This window comes from Salmo trutta, chromosome 2 (genome assembly GCF_901001165.1).
Source record: "Salmo trutta chromosome 2, fSalTru1.1, whole genome shotgun sequence".
NCBI classification, from domain to species: domain Eukaryota; kingdom Metazoa; phylum Chordata; class Actinopteri; order Salmoniformes; family Salmonidae; genus Salmo; species Salmo trutta.
In genome coordinates this window covers 36,704,103-36,718,945 of record NC_042958.1, presented here as the reverse complement: position 1 = coordinate 36,718,945, position 14,843 = coordinate 36,704,103, and the positions used below count along the sequence as shown (strand labels likewise).

The 14,843-nt window shown below is 40.2% G+C and overlaps 1 protein-coding gene across 1 annotated transcript in view; it reads right to left on the bottom strand.

Moving 5' to 3' along the window:
* Nucleotides 1-10,997: 10,997 nt before the first annotated feature.
* LOC115154672 (POU domain, class 6, transcription factor 2-like) overlaps nucleotides 10,998-14,843 on the bottom strand; it is a 125,149-nt gene continuing 121,303 nt past the window's right edge. The window contains exon 10 of the mRNA XM_029701147.1: nucleotides 10,998-14,661. Within this exon, the coding sequence (XP_029557007.1) occupies nucleotides 14,139-14,661 (523 nt within the window). The 3' untranslated portion in view covers nucleotides 10,998-14,138. The remainder of the gene's footprint in view (nucleotides 14,662-14,843) is intronic.

The following is a 14,843-nucleotide window of genomic DNA, read 5'->3' as shown; positions in this document are numbered from 1 at the left end:
TTCATGTGGCTCTGAATAATACGGAGTGTTGCTGGCCTTTTACTCCGCCCATTACATTGGCCACAATTCAAATCATTGTAAATGCATTACATATTTGCTTATAGAGAAAACAATTTGATTTGTGCCAATGTAAACTTTTTGGTAATTACATTGGTAGAAGTTTTTATGTTTTTTACTTCTTTTCACAGATGGATCTAATGACCCAAATAGTGGGCACACAGGAGCAGTTATTTACATTCCTGAATGTGATGTGCAGATATGTAGAAGACTAACAGATGAACTGTCAGTATACTCAGTTGAACTGTTGGCGATAGTAGTTGCCCTCCAGTGGGTGGAGGACGTTACAACCTGTTAGAATTGTAGTATGCTCATATTCTCTGTCTGTATTGAATAGTTTATCATCTAGTAAATCTAATAGGAGTGACCTACTATTGGTTCTTTGCTTCTTTGCTCGCTTTGACGTGGCACTGACACTGACAGTGCCACTGATGTTCCACAATAAAGTGCCACTGACATGGCCCGCTACCAAAACCTGCGGGCTCCCCTTCACCGCAGCCAACGTGAGTAAAACATTTAAACGTGTTAACCCTCGCAAGGCTGCAGGCCCAGACGGCATCCCTAGCCGCGTCCTCAGAGACTGCACAGACCAGCTGGCTGGTGTGTTTACAGACATATTCAATCAATCCCTATCCCAGTCTGCTGTTCCCACATGCTTCAAGAGAGCCACCATTGTTCCTGTTCCCAAGAAAGTGAAGGTAACTGAGCTAAACGACTATCGCCCCGTAGAACTCACTTCTGTCATCATGAAGTGCTTTAAGAGACTAGTCATGGATAATATCCCCTCCACCCTACCTGACACCCTAGATCCACTCCATTTTGCTTACCGCCCCAATAGGTCCACAGACGACGCAATCACACTGCACACTGCCCTAACCCATCTGGACAAGAGGAATACCTATGTAAGAAGGCTGTTCATTGATTACAGCTCAGCATTTAACACCATAGTACCCTCCAAACTCGTCATTAAGCTCGAGACCCTGGGTCTGGACCCCGCCCTGTGCAACTGCGTCCTGGACTTTCTGACGGGCCGCCCCCAGGTGGTGAGGGTGGGAAACAACATCTCCACCCCGCTGATCCTCAACACTGGGGCCTCACAAGGGTGCATTCTCAGCCCTCTCCTGTACTCCCTGTTCACCCATGACTGCATGGCCATGCACGCCTCCAACTCAATCATCAAGTTTGCAGACGACACTACAGTGGTAGGCTTGATTACCAACAACGACGAGACGGCCTACAGGGAGGAGGTGAGGGCCCTCGGAGTGTGGTGTCAGGAAAATAACCTCACACTCAATGTCAACAAAACAAAGGAGATGATCAGGGACTTCAGGAAACAGCAGAGGGAGCACCCTCCCATCCACATCGACGGGACAGTAGTGGAGAAGGTGGAAAGTTTTAAGTTCCTCGGCGTACACACAGACAGCGTGGTGAAGAACAACTGTCCCAAAGTATTCTTGGAATATTTATTTCTTGCATAGAAGGACAAGTTGGCCAATATAATAAGTCAACTTTTGTACTATGGGGGACAGTAGATTGACATAGGCTAGTGCAATTGCTGTTTGTTAGGCCTACTCATCTTGTTGGCTGACGAAAAGTAGGCTAAATGTGCACAGTGCTATCTTCAATATGCGCCTCGGAATTCGTGCAGTTGTGTTTGTGATGTGTCTGTCTTCATTCACTTGAAGCCTACTTAGCTGAAATGCCTGTGAATGAACCCGATCACGTGACGGGTATTGGCGACATCTAAGAGAGCCATGTGAGCGAGAGTTGCTTTGGAACACGGCAGCAGGGAGAAGGGAATTATACTTAGCGTATTATATTCAGCCTAAGGGGACAACGGCCACTTTGGCCTCAAAAGGCATGCATTTTTTAGGGGACTTTACGGCCACACAAGGGGGATGCTGCCGGGAAATTCAAGGGCTTGTGCGAATATTATAAAGTGCTTGTCAAATTGCGAATGAGAGACTTGAAGAGTGTGCAGATTGCGGCTTTTTTCAAATCATAATTAAAGTCCTATCATGCAGCCTTAGAATGTATTAAACATCAAAACATATAGCCCAACGTTTGTATCACAACTAAATTTGCATAGATAACTAAATTAAGCATATAGGAGGACCAGTTTATTTGTTAACCGCTCAACACAGGACAGCCACATGTGCGCACTATCCTTTCTATTTTATTAAGATATGTTCAATTGTCTTCTTCATACTATAAAATAATGCCACAGAATTCTAAGCAAATCTTGTCAGCTAAATTAGCTAGTACAGCCATATGACATAGCCATATCACGGCCTAAAATAAGGACAATTCAGACACAGGAGGTTGGTGGCACCTTAATTGGGGAGGACAGGCTCGTGGTAATGACTGGCGCAGAGTCAGTGGAATGGTATCAAATACATCAAACACATGGTTTTCAGGTGTTTGATGCCATTCCATTTGCTCTGTTCCGGCCATTATTATGAGCCGTTCTCCCTTCTGCAGCCTCCTGTGAAGTCAGGGTATGTTTTTCTGTTCTTCTGAAATAGACTACATTTTCTTCATATCATGTTTCTTTAGAACTGTCTAAAATAAATAATGGATTTATTGTGAAGGTGTAGGCTATATTACATGGATTTAAAATGTAGATGTTCCAAAGGTCTGCATTAGTGGCTTGTGGACTATGCTTGGAAGCCAGGAGATGCTAAACGTAGTTATCCTCATTTACGGTATATTACCGTGAGACTGGCAGTTATTTGCTTGACAATCACCGGCTGACAAAATTTCATGACTGCCACAGCCCTATCAGATACTTTGTTTTTTGATCCACGCCCCTACCTTTTTTTTTAAAGGTATCTGTGACCAACATATGCATATCTGTATTCCCAGTCATGTGAAATCCATAGATTAGGACCTAATTAATATATTTCAATCGACTGATTTTGTTATATTAACTGTAATTCAGTAAAACTTTTGAAATCGTTGCATGTTGCGTTCATATTTTTGTTCAGTGTAGTTTCTGGAGAGCCTATGCTGAATTCACACCTTAAGGTAATTATTTACAATATGACTATTAAACTGTACTATTTTGACTACACTATCTAGCCATTAATTTTTAGAGACTTATGAATCCCCAGAAACTTGTTTATAACAACCAGAACAGGAAGGAAATGGCTCTGATCTTACATTTGGCCTCACCTCTACCCAGTGGAACATTAATATCAATTATATCTTGTTTTAAAGCTCTTTTAGCTAACTGGTCTACAATTTCCTTCCCTTCCACACCCAAATGTGCTGGGACCCAGCAGAATCTCACTACTACACCCAGTCTCTCAATTCTCTATAATAACATTAATACCTCCAATAGTACAGTAGGTCACTCCTATAAGATTTGCGGATGATAAACTTTTCAATACAGACAGAGAATATGAGCATACTACAATTCTGACAGGTTGTAACGTCCTCCACCCACTGGAGGGCAACTACTATCGCCAACAGTTCAACTGAGTATACTGACAGTTCATCTGTTAGTCTTCTACATATCTGCACATCACATTCAACAAGGTAAACGCCTGCTCCTTTGTGCCCACTATCTGGGTCCTTGGATCCCTCTGTGAAATGTGGTAGAAATGCATAACAACTTATACCAATGTAATTGTCAACCATTTTCCCTATATCACTTTATTTTATTTTATTACTTTTACACCTTTCGACGCAGTAATTGCAGAATAACTACAGCGTACTGTAGTTAAACTGCACTGTAACTGCAGTTATATTGCAAAATTACTGCAGTGAAAAAAACGGTGTTATTTTGGACAGAGTATTTGCAGCATACTGCAGTTACACTGCACTCTAACTACAGTTATACTACAGTGTACTGCAGTTATACTGCACTCTGACTGCAATATCTTTTTCGTAAGGGTGGGAGTAGCCTTGGAGGAACATCCCCTATCACCACAGAAGGGCCAACCTCCAACTACCTCAAACCACTCTCATCAGCAAGCTTTCCAACTGTCCAACCAAAACCACTGCCTTGTCTACTAGTATATTCCCAACAGTCATGTAGAACAGTAGCAGTGGGATGGTCAACCTCTCAGCCTAACCCAATAAACGAATGAACACAGTAATTTGTTGGGCTGGCAGAGTTTAAAAGCAGAAGTGGGCGCTCATCAATGGGCCAGAAAATGTACGATGTCATCACAATGCGCATTGTTTTTTTTCTTCTTTGGGTGGCAATGTATACCCAAAGCGAAGTGATAAATTCTGCCATCTACTGCGTGGAAGTAAAATGACACATTCGTCTCCAGATTGAGTTTCATTTAGCCTGTAGATGGCGCTAAACCCATACAATTCTACGGAGCTGCTAAAAAATGTAGGTCTTCCACCATTTGTCACATTTGGTTACTCTAGTCGCCCTCAAACTCAACTCTGGACCTCGAAGCTAGTTCCCCTGTTTGTTTTCATTGTTCTCCTCTAATCAGGGACTGATTTAGACCTGGCACACCAGGTGGGTGCAATTAATTATCAGGTAGAACAGAAAACCAGCAGTCTCCGGACCTCGTAGGGTAAGAGTTGAATACCCATGCGAGTCTAGTGTATCTAAGTATGTCTAGACATTTTTGTACACAAGTAAAACAAACTATATGAAAACATGAATGAAAATATAGTTCACAAACATCCAAAGAGTAGGTCTATTTCAAAGGCAAGATGTAGGTACTCGGTCGCCTATGCTGACATGCAGACAGGACTGCTGTAGCCTACATTAAAATGAATTGCATCATATATTGCATTTTATGCATATTAATATTTTTGATATTCTCAATTATCTTTCCACCCACCACCAGTCCCAAATATAATTCACTATTTTCACATGTGGAAAACGATCAGTCAAACAAATCTCTGGCACAATGGAAGAGCGCTGGAACGGAAAGAATGGCAATACCTTCCACTTTCTGACTACTTTGTGTGCAAGACATTTTTCCTGTCTATTTACAGAGTTTTGGTGCTCAGATACATAGCCATTAAGAGAGATGCTAAATATCCTGTGGAAGATGGTCTGTACGCAGAGTAAACATATTCTGAAAGTAGACTATTCTCTCTCACAGCTTTTCGTTCATTATACCGGAAATTTTAATATTTTAACTTTTGGATATGATACCTGGTATCCTTTTTCATTCTAGTAAAATGTTAGAATTGTTTGAGGAAGTAATGATTGATTGCTTTCGTTTTGTAATTGAGTAGTGGCCAAATGAACGTTTATTTTCCTTAACGCTTCACATTTTGGTCAGGTAAATGTTGCTTTATGTCACAGGGTGGATGGGCTGATGTTCAATATCAAATGTAGACCATCTTATTGTGGCATTAGGCTCTGTACCTTATGCTCTATTTACACAATACATTTGCAAACATCTTTAGTCCAGCTTGACTGCATCTGTTGTTAATGTCAATGCTCAGACGCTCTTTGCTATCTCCTGTTGAAGTTTCAAACAGGAATATATGTTATTTGTGATGACAAACACATTACTTGCTCATCAATATTGCATTTCCACCTTTCTTCTCGCCATTGCTTTATTTTACGGTTCCCTCATTCTTCATGCCATGCTTCATGGAAAACACAAGAGAGAGAGAACGTGGTGGACAAATGCATTTCAACTAGGTAAGAATACATTTACAGGAGCTGGATAACAATGGCCTTGAGAATACTCCCAGGCCACAGTGGAGTTGTCTTTTGCTCTGGAAATGGAGTCAGTCCGGGGGCCTCATTCGCAACAGCAGCCACACCTTCAGTCCCGCTGCTCAAAGTGCAGAACAACTAGCCAGGGCAATCACCTGACACATTTCCATCCAATTTCCACTGCAGAATGTGTTCATTTTCAGCCTAATGGCATGTCATTTTGCTAGAGCCTTTGGTCAAGAATTAATCCTGGAATCAAAACAGATTTTCCGGGGAGCAGTCTTCCATCAAGTATTGATTTTTTTACACTCACGGAGCCTGTACTCCCTAATTTAACCTGACAGCCGGCAGCACAATGGACTGGGAGCACCTTGGCATCTCGCAGAGGGAACTCTCCACCTCCTCTTCGCTCTCCTTTTCTCTTTTTTCTTTTTCTCTCCTTCTTTCATCCCCCTTTCTGAAGAAGTGAAAGAGAGGTGTGTGAAAAAGAATCCCAGACGTATAAAACAAAGAGCTTTGGCTACAGAAAATGGTGGAGGGGGGCACTAGCGCTTCTGGGGGGGCAGTGCCCCTGTGACAACAATTTTGGACCCCCGTGTGGCCCCCCTAAATGTGGAGTATGAAATAATTTTTACATAACACATTTTTGCTATCGTTCTTTTTTTACATCCGTAATTAGACAGTGGCAACGCGGAACACTAATTTAACCCACACATTTTCTAGAGGGACGGGTTTAGGCGGAACAAAACAGTATCGTACCACATGCAAAACGATATGACAACAATAACGTCTAATGTAACTGGCCTCTCTAACAGTACAACTGAGAACCCCCCATTTGAAAGGGTCTAGAACTGCCACTGGGGGGTGGGGGGGTAAAGCTTCTGCCTGTTTTATCTCTAATTATGTTTTCAAGTATAGTGCAACTTGGGCAGGTATAAGGCTGAGAGGGAAAAGGGGAGAGAGTCTTCTGGGGCCATCAGGTATCATTATGGTCCTGTTGACATCTCCCTGTTTTTGAGTGATTCTCGTCTGCGATTTCCCCCAGCCATTTTGCTGAGATGTGCGAAGAGGGTCTCATCATGGCCCCATAAAGAAGGCCAAAGTGTCCGCACTGGGCCCCCACTAATAAGACGGCAACCATACCACTCACGACCTACTCCTCAATCCATATCTCCTCTCTCACTCACTGCCTTTTGCTATGTACTCTCTGTCTCTCTGCCTCAGAGTATACTATAGGTGATTGGAAGAGAGAGTAAGAGGCAGATGAAGAGGTGGACATTGTCCATACAAACATCTCATCAGAGGAACAGTTATCTGCCAGACTTCCAAACATCTTAGGATGGGATCTCTGACCCTTCAAATTCCTGTGATCCATGTTAAATATATATATATATATATATATATATATATATATATATATATATATATATATATATCAGTCTCAGATGATACCACTCCACTTAGAATACAACTCGTGTCTTGTTTTTACCATAGACATCTGAGAGAAATGGACAGTACAACAATATTTTCCACAATAGCTAGGTTTCCATCCAATTGGCGACAGGTTTTCATGAAAATATTCAAAAATCTGCATAAAAACAATGTGCATTTTCATACCAGAGATGTTTCCATGAAATAGATTTTTTGCACAAAAAAAATAACTTTTGCACTTCAATTCCCAGGTACCGAATAAAACAATGAAATGTTGCGTTATATAGCGAATGTGCCCACTCTGGACTTGGCACCTGCGCTCTAGCCAACAGCTCGCAGATACAGTGCTGGTAAGCTACATACATGAGGAGAGCGAGATACATTATTTTTTTTCAAACGGCAGCCAAGCATCGATCATCATGTCACCAGAATAAGACCCAATATATCTATTGGAAAGAAGAATCAAGAACATCACTGTGCACTTTCACCACCCTGTGAAGTTCATCATCATTTATTTCATCTGTAGCCTGATAAACTGTTTTCTTTCCCGAGTAGTAGTGGGAGGACCAAACAATATCATCGCGTGACTCCATGTTTACTTTGATATGATGGTTCTTATATCAATATATGTGCATAAAGGCATTTCCACCGCCATTTCTCACATCATTAATTTTACCGACACAAAAAGATCCCACCTTGTCCAGCATATTTTGTTTTGTGGACATTTGGAAATGTTACCGATAAAAATGAGCTGTTTCCATACGACGTACAATACTTGCATAAAAAGGTTGGATGGAAACCTGGTTACAGATCAGAATAACTGCCGGTGTGTGTAATAATATAATAAAGCAGTGTCAGTGGATAGAGATCTGGTTTGGGTCCACTCATTTCAACCAATTAATTGAAAGTGAATTCATGGGCAATCCTATTTTTAAATGGCACTTTAATCCAATTCCTTATTGAGTTAACTGAGGGTGGAATTGACCCCGACCCTGGAAGAGTTAAACAGATTTATAGGCCTGACAACAATAATTAGGTAATGCAGATGGTCTTTGGCCATTCTTTTTTAACGTTCATGTTCAGAACATTACAGTACTGTAAATATTTCTGTTGAATTCATTCAACGTGATTTCATTTAGAATTCCGGTAAAACCAAGAATGGTAGTGAAGAAGGATATGTCAAACCAACTCCCTTGGATTGGTGCACGCAAAAGAGAAGAGGTGGGACCCATGGTGGTGGGAGCACTGGGCCTAGTCTTGAGTCCTGATGGAAAACTGAAGGCATCACAAAGTGAGAAGGAGCATTCACACAGTCAGTGTAGATTAGACAGTGTAGAAAGTTTAATGGGCTGTGGGCAATGCTATCTGCTGTTCCAGTCAGGGTGCCGGTCATCTCTCCAAAAAAAACCTAGCCTATTAACGCCTCTACCTTCAAATGCCTCAAATTGTGTCATGGCTAAGAATGGTGAAAAAAAACAGAATACCAAAAAGCAACCAGGCATCATATGCATGGACAACCTGGATTGCATGTGAGGATTGTTAATTGTACCCCCAGAGGTAACCTGGTGTGCGGAGCAGAGCAGCAGAGTGGGAGACGCCTCAGCGGCTTGGGGGCTGAGCAGTGAGAGAAGCAACGTCTCAACCTTGAGGCGGAAGTGAAAACAAGGAGGCGGAGGGCTGCCGGTAGAGAGGGATACACCGACAGTTCATTTACTGAGAACATCAGCCCAGTGCACATTGTCTGAAAGATAAGGGAAGTGAATGCCTCATGCCTGATGGAAAACAAAGGGGGCAATTTAAAACCATCTGCATCCAACACATGCACCCTCCTCCTCCACCTTTCTCTTTCTGTGTCCTGACTGATATTGAATCATAATCCATTTGCACTGCCAACATGTCATAATATTTTCTTCTCACCCTCTTTCTCTTCCAGGATCATTTCAGTTGGTTGCTAGTTGAACAGGAATGTGATCTAAGTCAGTCGGTTGACTGTCGCAAAGAGCTGTTCAAGAGGGATTCTTTTTTCTATTTAGACTCATAGATCAACACAGAAACATATTTCTCCCTTTTTTTGAAAGACTATACAGTGTATATGTACATAATGTAGACAAAATCCAAGTAGTATTTTCTAATTTGCAAAGAAATATGGCAATACTAGTGATAATGTCCTCCTCTGATTTCATTGAAATAGGGCACCGCAAACAACACTGAAGTATTGCAGATCATTATTAGGGGTCATGGATATGGTTAAGATTCAGGATCAAACAGCTTCAGTACTGACAGTGTTGATTGATGATACTTTAGTAGCAACATTATCCCACCCGTAGAAACACAATTAATATAACAGAATATTCTATTATTTGTGGACTAGAATATCAGCATATCAGCTGTACCATTTTGAATGTTTGAGTGTGATTCTGTCTTTGTGCTTCTCACAATGCTGTACATATACTAGCAATGACAAAGTCCAGAAGCATTTTAACAATGTTTGTTTTATCTATACTATTTCCATGATTCCACCTCACTTATTGGGTTACTCCTCTCCGTACCAGAGAGATGTGTTTTGGTATGTTGAGAGTGAGATATGTCGTTTTTGTGCACTGGTCACTCACTTATTGCCATTTTGTTAACCTTTGTTAAGTTGAAGTTTACTTTTCCATCAACAAACTATAAAAGACATTGAAAAAAATGGCTGTCTGTACAATTATGTTGTACATTGAAAAATAAAGAAAATGGAAGAAATACAAAACAGAAGAATATCAAATAGCCCAAGCTATACCTCACCCATCACCACGTAAAAATGCATCTAGTTTTTTGAAACGAAGAGGGGAAAAAGCTGTTTTCAGCCTAATGTTAATAATTTATGTTGTCTGTGCTTTTTTTAATTATTTTTTTATTTACTACTTTCTATTCACCAGCCAGACAGTTTTCAAAGGCTTCATAACAAGAAAGCTATTTCAAACTTTGGAGTTTAGTTTCAAAAGGCTTTCACTGAAGAATGTTGATTTTATTTTTTCTTGTACGCTTGTCTCGTTATTGTTTTCTGGTAAGGCATTGATGTGAAATAACCCTGACATGTATTCATTTCTATTGACCCTATGGAAATATAAATGAATTGCTATTGACCCCACAGGCTGTCAGCCTGTCCGTTTGCTTTTAGGTGCAAATTCTCTGTATTGAAATGTGGTTCATTGTTCAATTCTCTCTCAATCATGGCACTGTGGAAGTGCAAGAAAGCTGATAGCTAAGATGTTCTGAAAACTACACAGGGAAAATGATTGGCGAGACACAGAAGTTTGTGTTAACTTTATGCTCCAACTATATATATGTGTGTGTTTTAATGCAATGACAGCAAAGTATGCATTTGGTGAAATTTGATAGGGAAATATGTACAGGTCTTGTGAGACTAGAAGACAGTGAGTCGTTTTCTGCACCCCCAGGCTTTATTACTCCTACTGCAGTGTTTACAGTGCCTGTTGGTATATTGTTAGTATGTGGTGCATTTGTGCTTTCTTTACCATACACAGAAAAAAAGGTTCTAAAAAGGTTATTTCGCTCGCTTGATATATGGCACCCTAAATTCTATATAGAACCCCCAATGAACCCTTTTCCTTGAAGAAAAGGGGTTAATTGGGGTTCTACTTTATAGAACTTTTAGGGCGTGAGATATATGAAGCAAGCAATATAGAACCCTTTTTGGATCTCTAACTTTTTATTCTAAGAGTATACTGTACAAGAAAATATGCCTTTCTTACCAGATAATTAGTTGGAAATGTCCTTTTGGTGCTTATAAGTCACTAGAAATATAGTTTAGATTCGAATAATGAATTCTACATTTCAGAATAAACAAGACAATCCATTAATGTCTAACACTTGTTTATTATTAATTATGGTACAAATAAATGTGACAGACTTGAAGCTTTTTAGAAATACACAAAGCGCCGCTTAAATGACCCAACAGGTATTGCTCTATAGATTAAGTACAGTTTTCAGTCTATAAAATGAAAAGCAACCTTTGCAGGTTCATCAGCTTTGGTTTCGAGGTCTTTCTTGAGTTCTAACAATATTTCAAACCAGTTGGTGTATGAGTCTGTGTGGATATAATTTAAAAACATTTCTTAATTATGATGATCTTTATTTTTTACAGAATTGGGTACAATCATAAAGCCTTCTTTGCCCCCTATAAAATAGGGCACATCTTGGAGACTGAAACTGAGAAGTGTATGTAGCATAGCCACAGAGAGAAAAAAAAGCTAAACAGGTAACAACAAAGTCTAGTAAGTCCTATACATGTGACCCTGGAAACCACTTGGCAAAAGTAAAACGGGTGTCATACAGAATCTCAGTTCAACCCCCCCCCCCCCATGTGATGTGAACACTACTTTCAAACATACAGGAGTCATTTTTCTGTCTTTTTTTCTATTATGGTTTTTGCATGGCATTGCTCACAATGTACGTGGACAGTGGTAACGTCAAATTTCAAAGAACTACTATTTATCTACTCATCGATTCTCTTTGTATTTCTAGATTGTCGGCGACATTAACCCATTTCTCTGTACAATGTGCATATAACTATAGAGCTTTTGTCCAGCATCAAAAGGTTGCGTGAAGGTTTTACTCCATCCTTTGATTTTTTGGTTTTGGTTACAGCTTCATTGTTTAGCCTCAGTACTACATGCCCATACTATACAGAAGCCGCATAATAACTTGTCTTACATGTTGGGATGAGGTGGGGTGAGAGACAGAGAGGGGACACACAAAAGTCTTTCAATTGATTCAAATCACATATGACTTACAGTATATTATGATTGAACACCATTTAGTAATACTGACTTACAATATTACACTGTTTAAAACTACTTCCTGCAAAAAAGTATTCAATCTTTGCTCAAGGTAGGCCTACAGTAAATAATAAAGAGTAAATGAAAACGTAAGCAGGGCTCCTATGTAGTGCCTCTCAAACCTCAGCCTTATGTATACTATCCTGAACTAATGTCTATTTCCTCACGCGTTTGTAAATGTTATCAAGTGCACTTTATGCTGCTAGGCAAGCAACAGTGCAAAGTGGGACTAAGTGTTTTACTTTAATCAAATCAGAACATTTCATATCAATGTGTAATTTTAAGAGTTCTGAAAGTGGTTTTACATGTATGTATCAGTTTGCAATAGTCTTTATAGTTCAACACAGTGGCAGTAGGCCTATAGGTTATTAACACATCAGTGGTGTAACAATATAGATTCCTTAAATCCTCCATGTGGGTCCTGGTAATATTGAAGTACACCTATAGGAGGTGAGCTACATGTTGTGACGACACCCTGTTTATATCCAACAACTACACAGCAATAACAGCCTATGATTTGTTGGTCGAAATTAATATGGATTATGTCTTGTGAAGGGGCTACTTGGTTGTCTTGCATTTCACACAACTTTTTCCAAAATACTTTTTGAATTAGGCTATACTGTCTGTCAAGGCTTCACTATAGAATCACTAAAAGAAGAGAAACAGAAAACCGCAGCAGGACATTTCACAAAACATATTTGACCCCTGAAGACAAAGATTCAGGGATGAGAAAACGTTCAGATTGATAAGATTATAATGAGTTACTGAATGCTAAAGGGAAGTAATGCATATTTTGCTCTAAAGGTCAAATCATGTAAAATAATTGCTAAAACCATTAACGTGTAATTTGTTCTCAGTGACAATGTACTCAGAAGAATATACATGTATTTAGGGATTTGGAGCTTGGGCTTCCTTTTGTGTTTTGTTGTCTTGTTTCCAGATTTCTGTAAGTCCAACTTTGTTATAAGTGGTTCATCTCAAACATGCAGGAGCAATTCTTCAAATAGAAAAAACTAGACACACACTTCAGAAAGGGATGGGCAGAAAAGTCCTCACAGTAAAACACATGTTCTATATTGCAATATCAAAGGGTTGTCAACTAACAAAGAGTTCTCATTTGGAATCAAAATGTTATTTGGCATTCTGTTGGCCTTTGTGTAACTTAGTTGAGCTCAGTGTATGAAAGAAACTGTACAGTAAAAAGAACCAGAGAAAGGGAACTTAGGCACATAAAAATAACTAAAACATGTTATTGGCCAAGGTAAAATACCCCAATGTTCTTGAGCTGAAGTAATGTATTCTTTGGCTATCAGGCTTTGGCAACAGAATGAGATACAGTAGCTTCAGACATATCCACAATAGAGTTGGTGCACAGAGACAGAACCTATATGCTTAGGTACTGAGTACCCCCTCATTGTTTAGACAGCCTTCAGTTTATTACCCTTCCTCCAAAACATAGACAATCTCATAAAATCATCGATAAATACTTGTAAAAGTTGTACAAAGTTACACTGTGACTGAAAATAGTTGCAGATGAGAAAGAATCTGAGACAAACAATATGCCATTGTTGAACAGCAAAAAATGCATTTATATGACAAATTTGACGTTGTGGTTTCAATTGAGTAGATATTTACATATAAACACAGGAGATAATGAAATTAAGTGAGACAAAGATAAAATGTAAAGCCAAACTCACACATATATCTTAGATGTTCTTGCCAGTACAAATGTAAAAATTTAGAACACTTTTACACTTAAAAAATTCTTCTTAGTATTCCGATGCAACAGACTTTGGTAAGTAGTTAGTGTTTTTGTCTTTGATTTTGGCATGATTGCTTTACTAAAATCTCCCTAATGGGAACCCAAATTTGGACAATATTCTGGTCTATGAGGCCAGAACTAGAACTGAAACAGCACACTCTAGGTTTGTGATTTTTTTCTATCATATATTAACATATTTATTTTTATTTGGGGATTTCGGCAAGGTCAATAACTGTGGTAATCACACTGACAACACGTATTCTTGTTTGCAAACTTTCATAACTGTCCTTTCTGTTGACTATAAAAGGGGTGGAATGTTCTTTCATTCTTCTTCCCACTTTGGGTCATGATCCACCATGTTGTTAGGACTTTTCTCTTTATCTCTAGTTTTGGTCGTTCATTTTGGGATCTCATCCAGAGAATCAGAGAGAGGGTCCATGGGCACGGTCGGGCCGAGGTCCAGGTCCAGGTCACCGGGCTGTTTCAACCGCTTTATTGTGTTTTTCAACGCTTGCCTCTTGTTGCAGAACCAGACGCGGACCACCTCGCGGTCATAGTTCAGTTTCTCGGCTATCTCTGTCATTTCTTGTCCAGAGGGGTGCGTGTTCTTCTCGAAGTGGCTGTTTAGGATCTCCAGCGCTTGCGGGGTGAAAGAGGTTCTCCGCTTGCGTTTTTTGGAGGGCTCGCTGCCGATAAACTCGGTCAGGTTCTGCATGCCGGACCGGTGACGGGCCTCGGCCTCGGCCATCCAGCGCTCCAGAACGGGCTTAATCTTCTGGGCGCTTTTTGGGGTGATGTCCAACTTCTCAAACCTGGCAGGATATAAAAGGCCAGGGTTCAGTTTGCCTGTCAGACTGCTACCTATAGGGTTCTCTTGGGCTTCCTGTGGTAGGAAAAAGTGGCTTCTCAGGATGGTGTGTCTGGGGAGAATTGAGAGAGAAGAATCTTACTTAGGTGCCCTTCTGGGCCAAGGGATAACCTGCCTGCTTCAGTGAACTGGAAGGGCCTCCTCTCCCAGACAACTGCCACTGGGACAGAGACACCCACCAGCCTTGGATACATTCATGACAGTTTGTAGCCAAAGTTGTAGGAATTTAGAAGT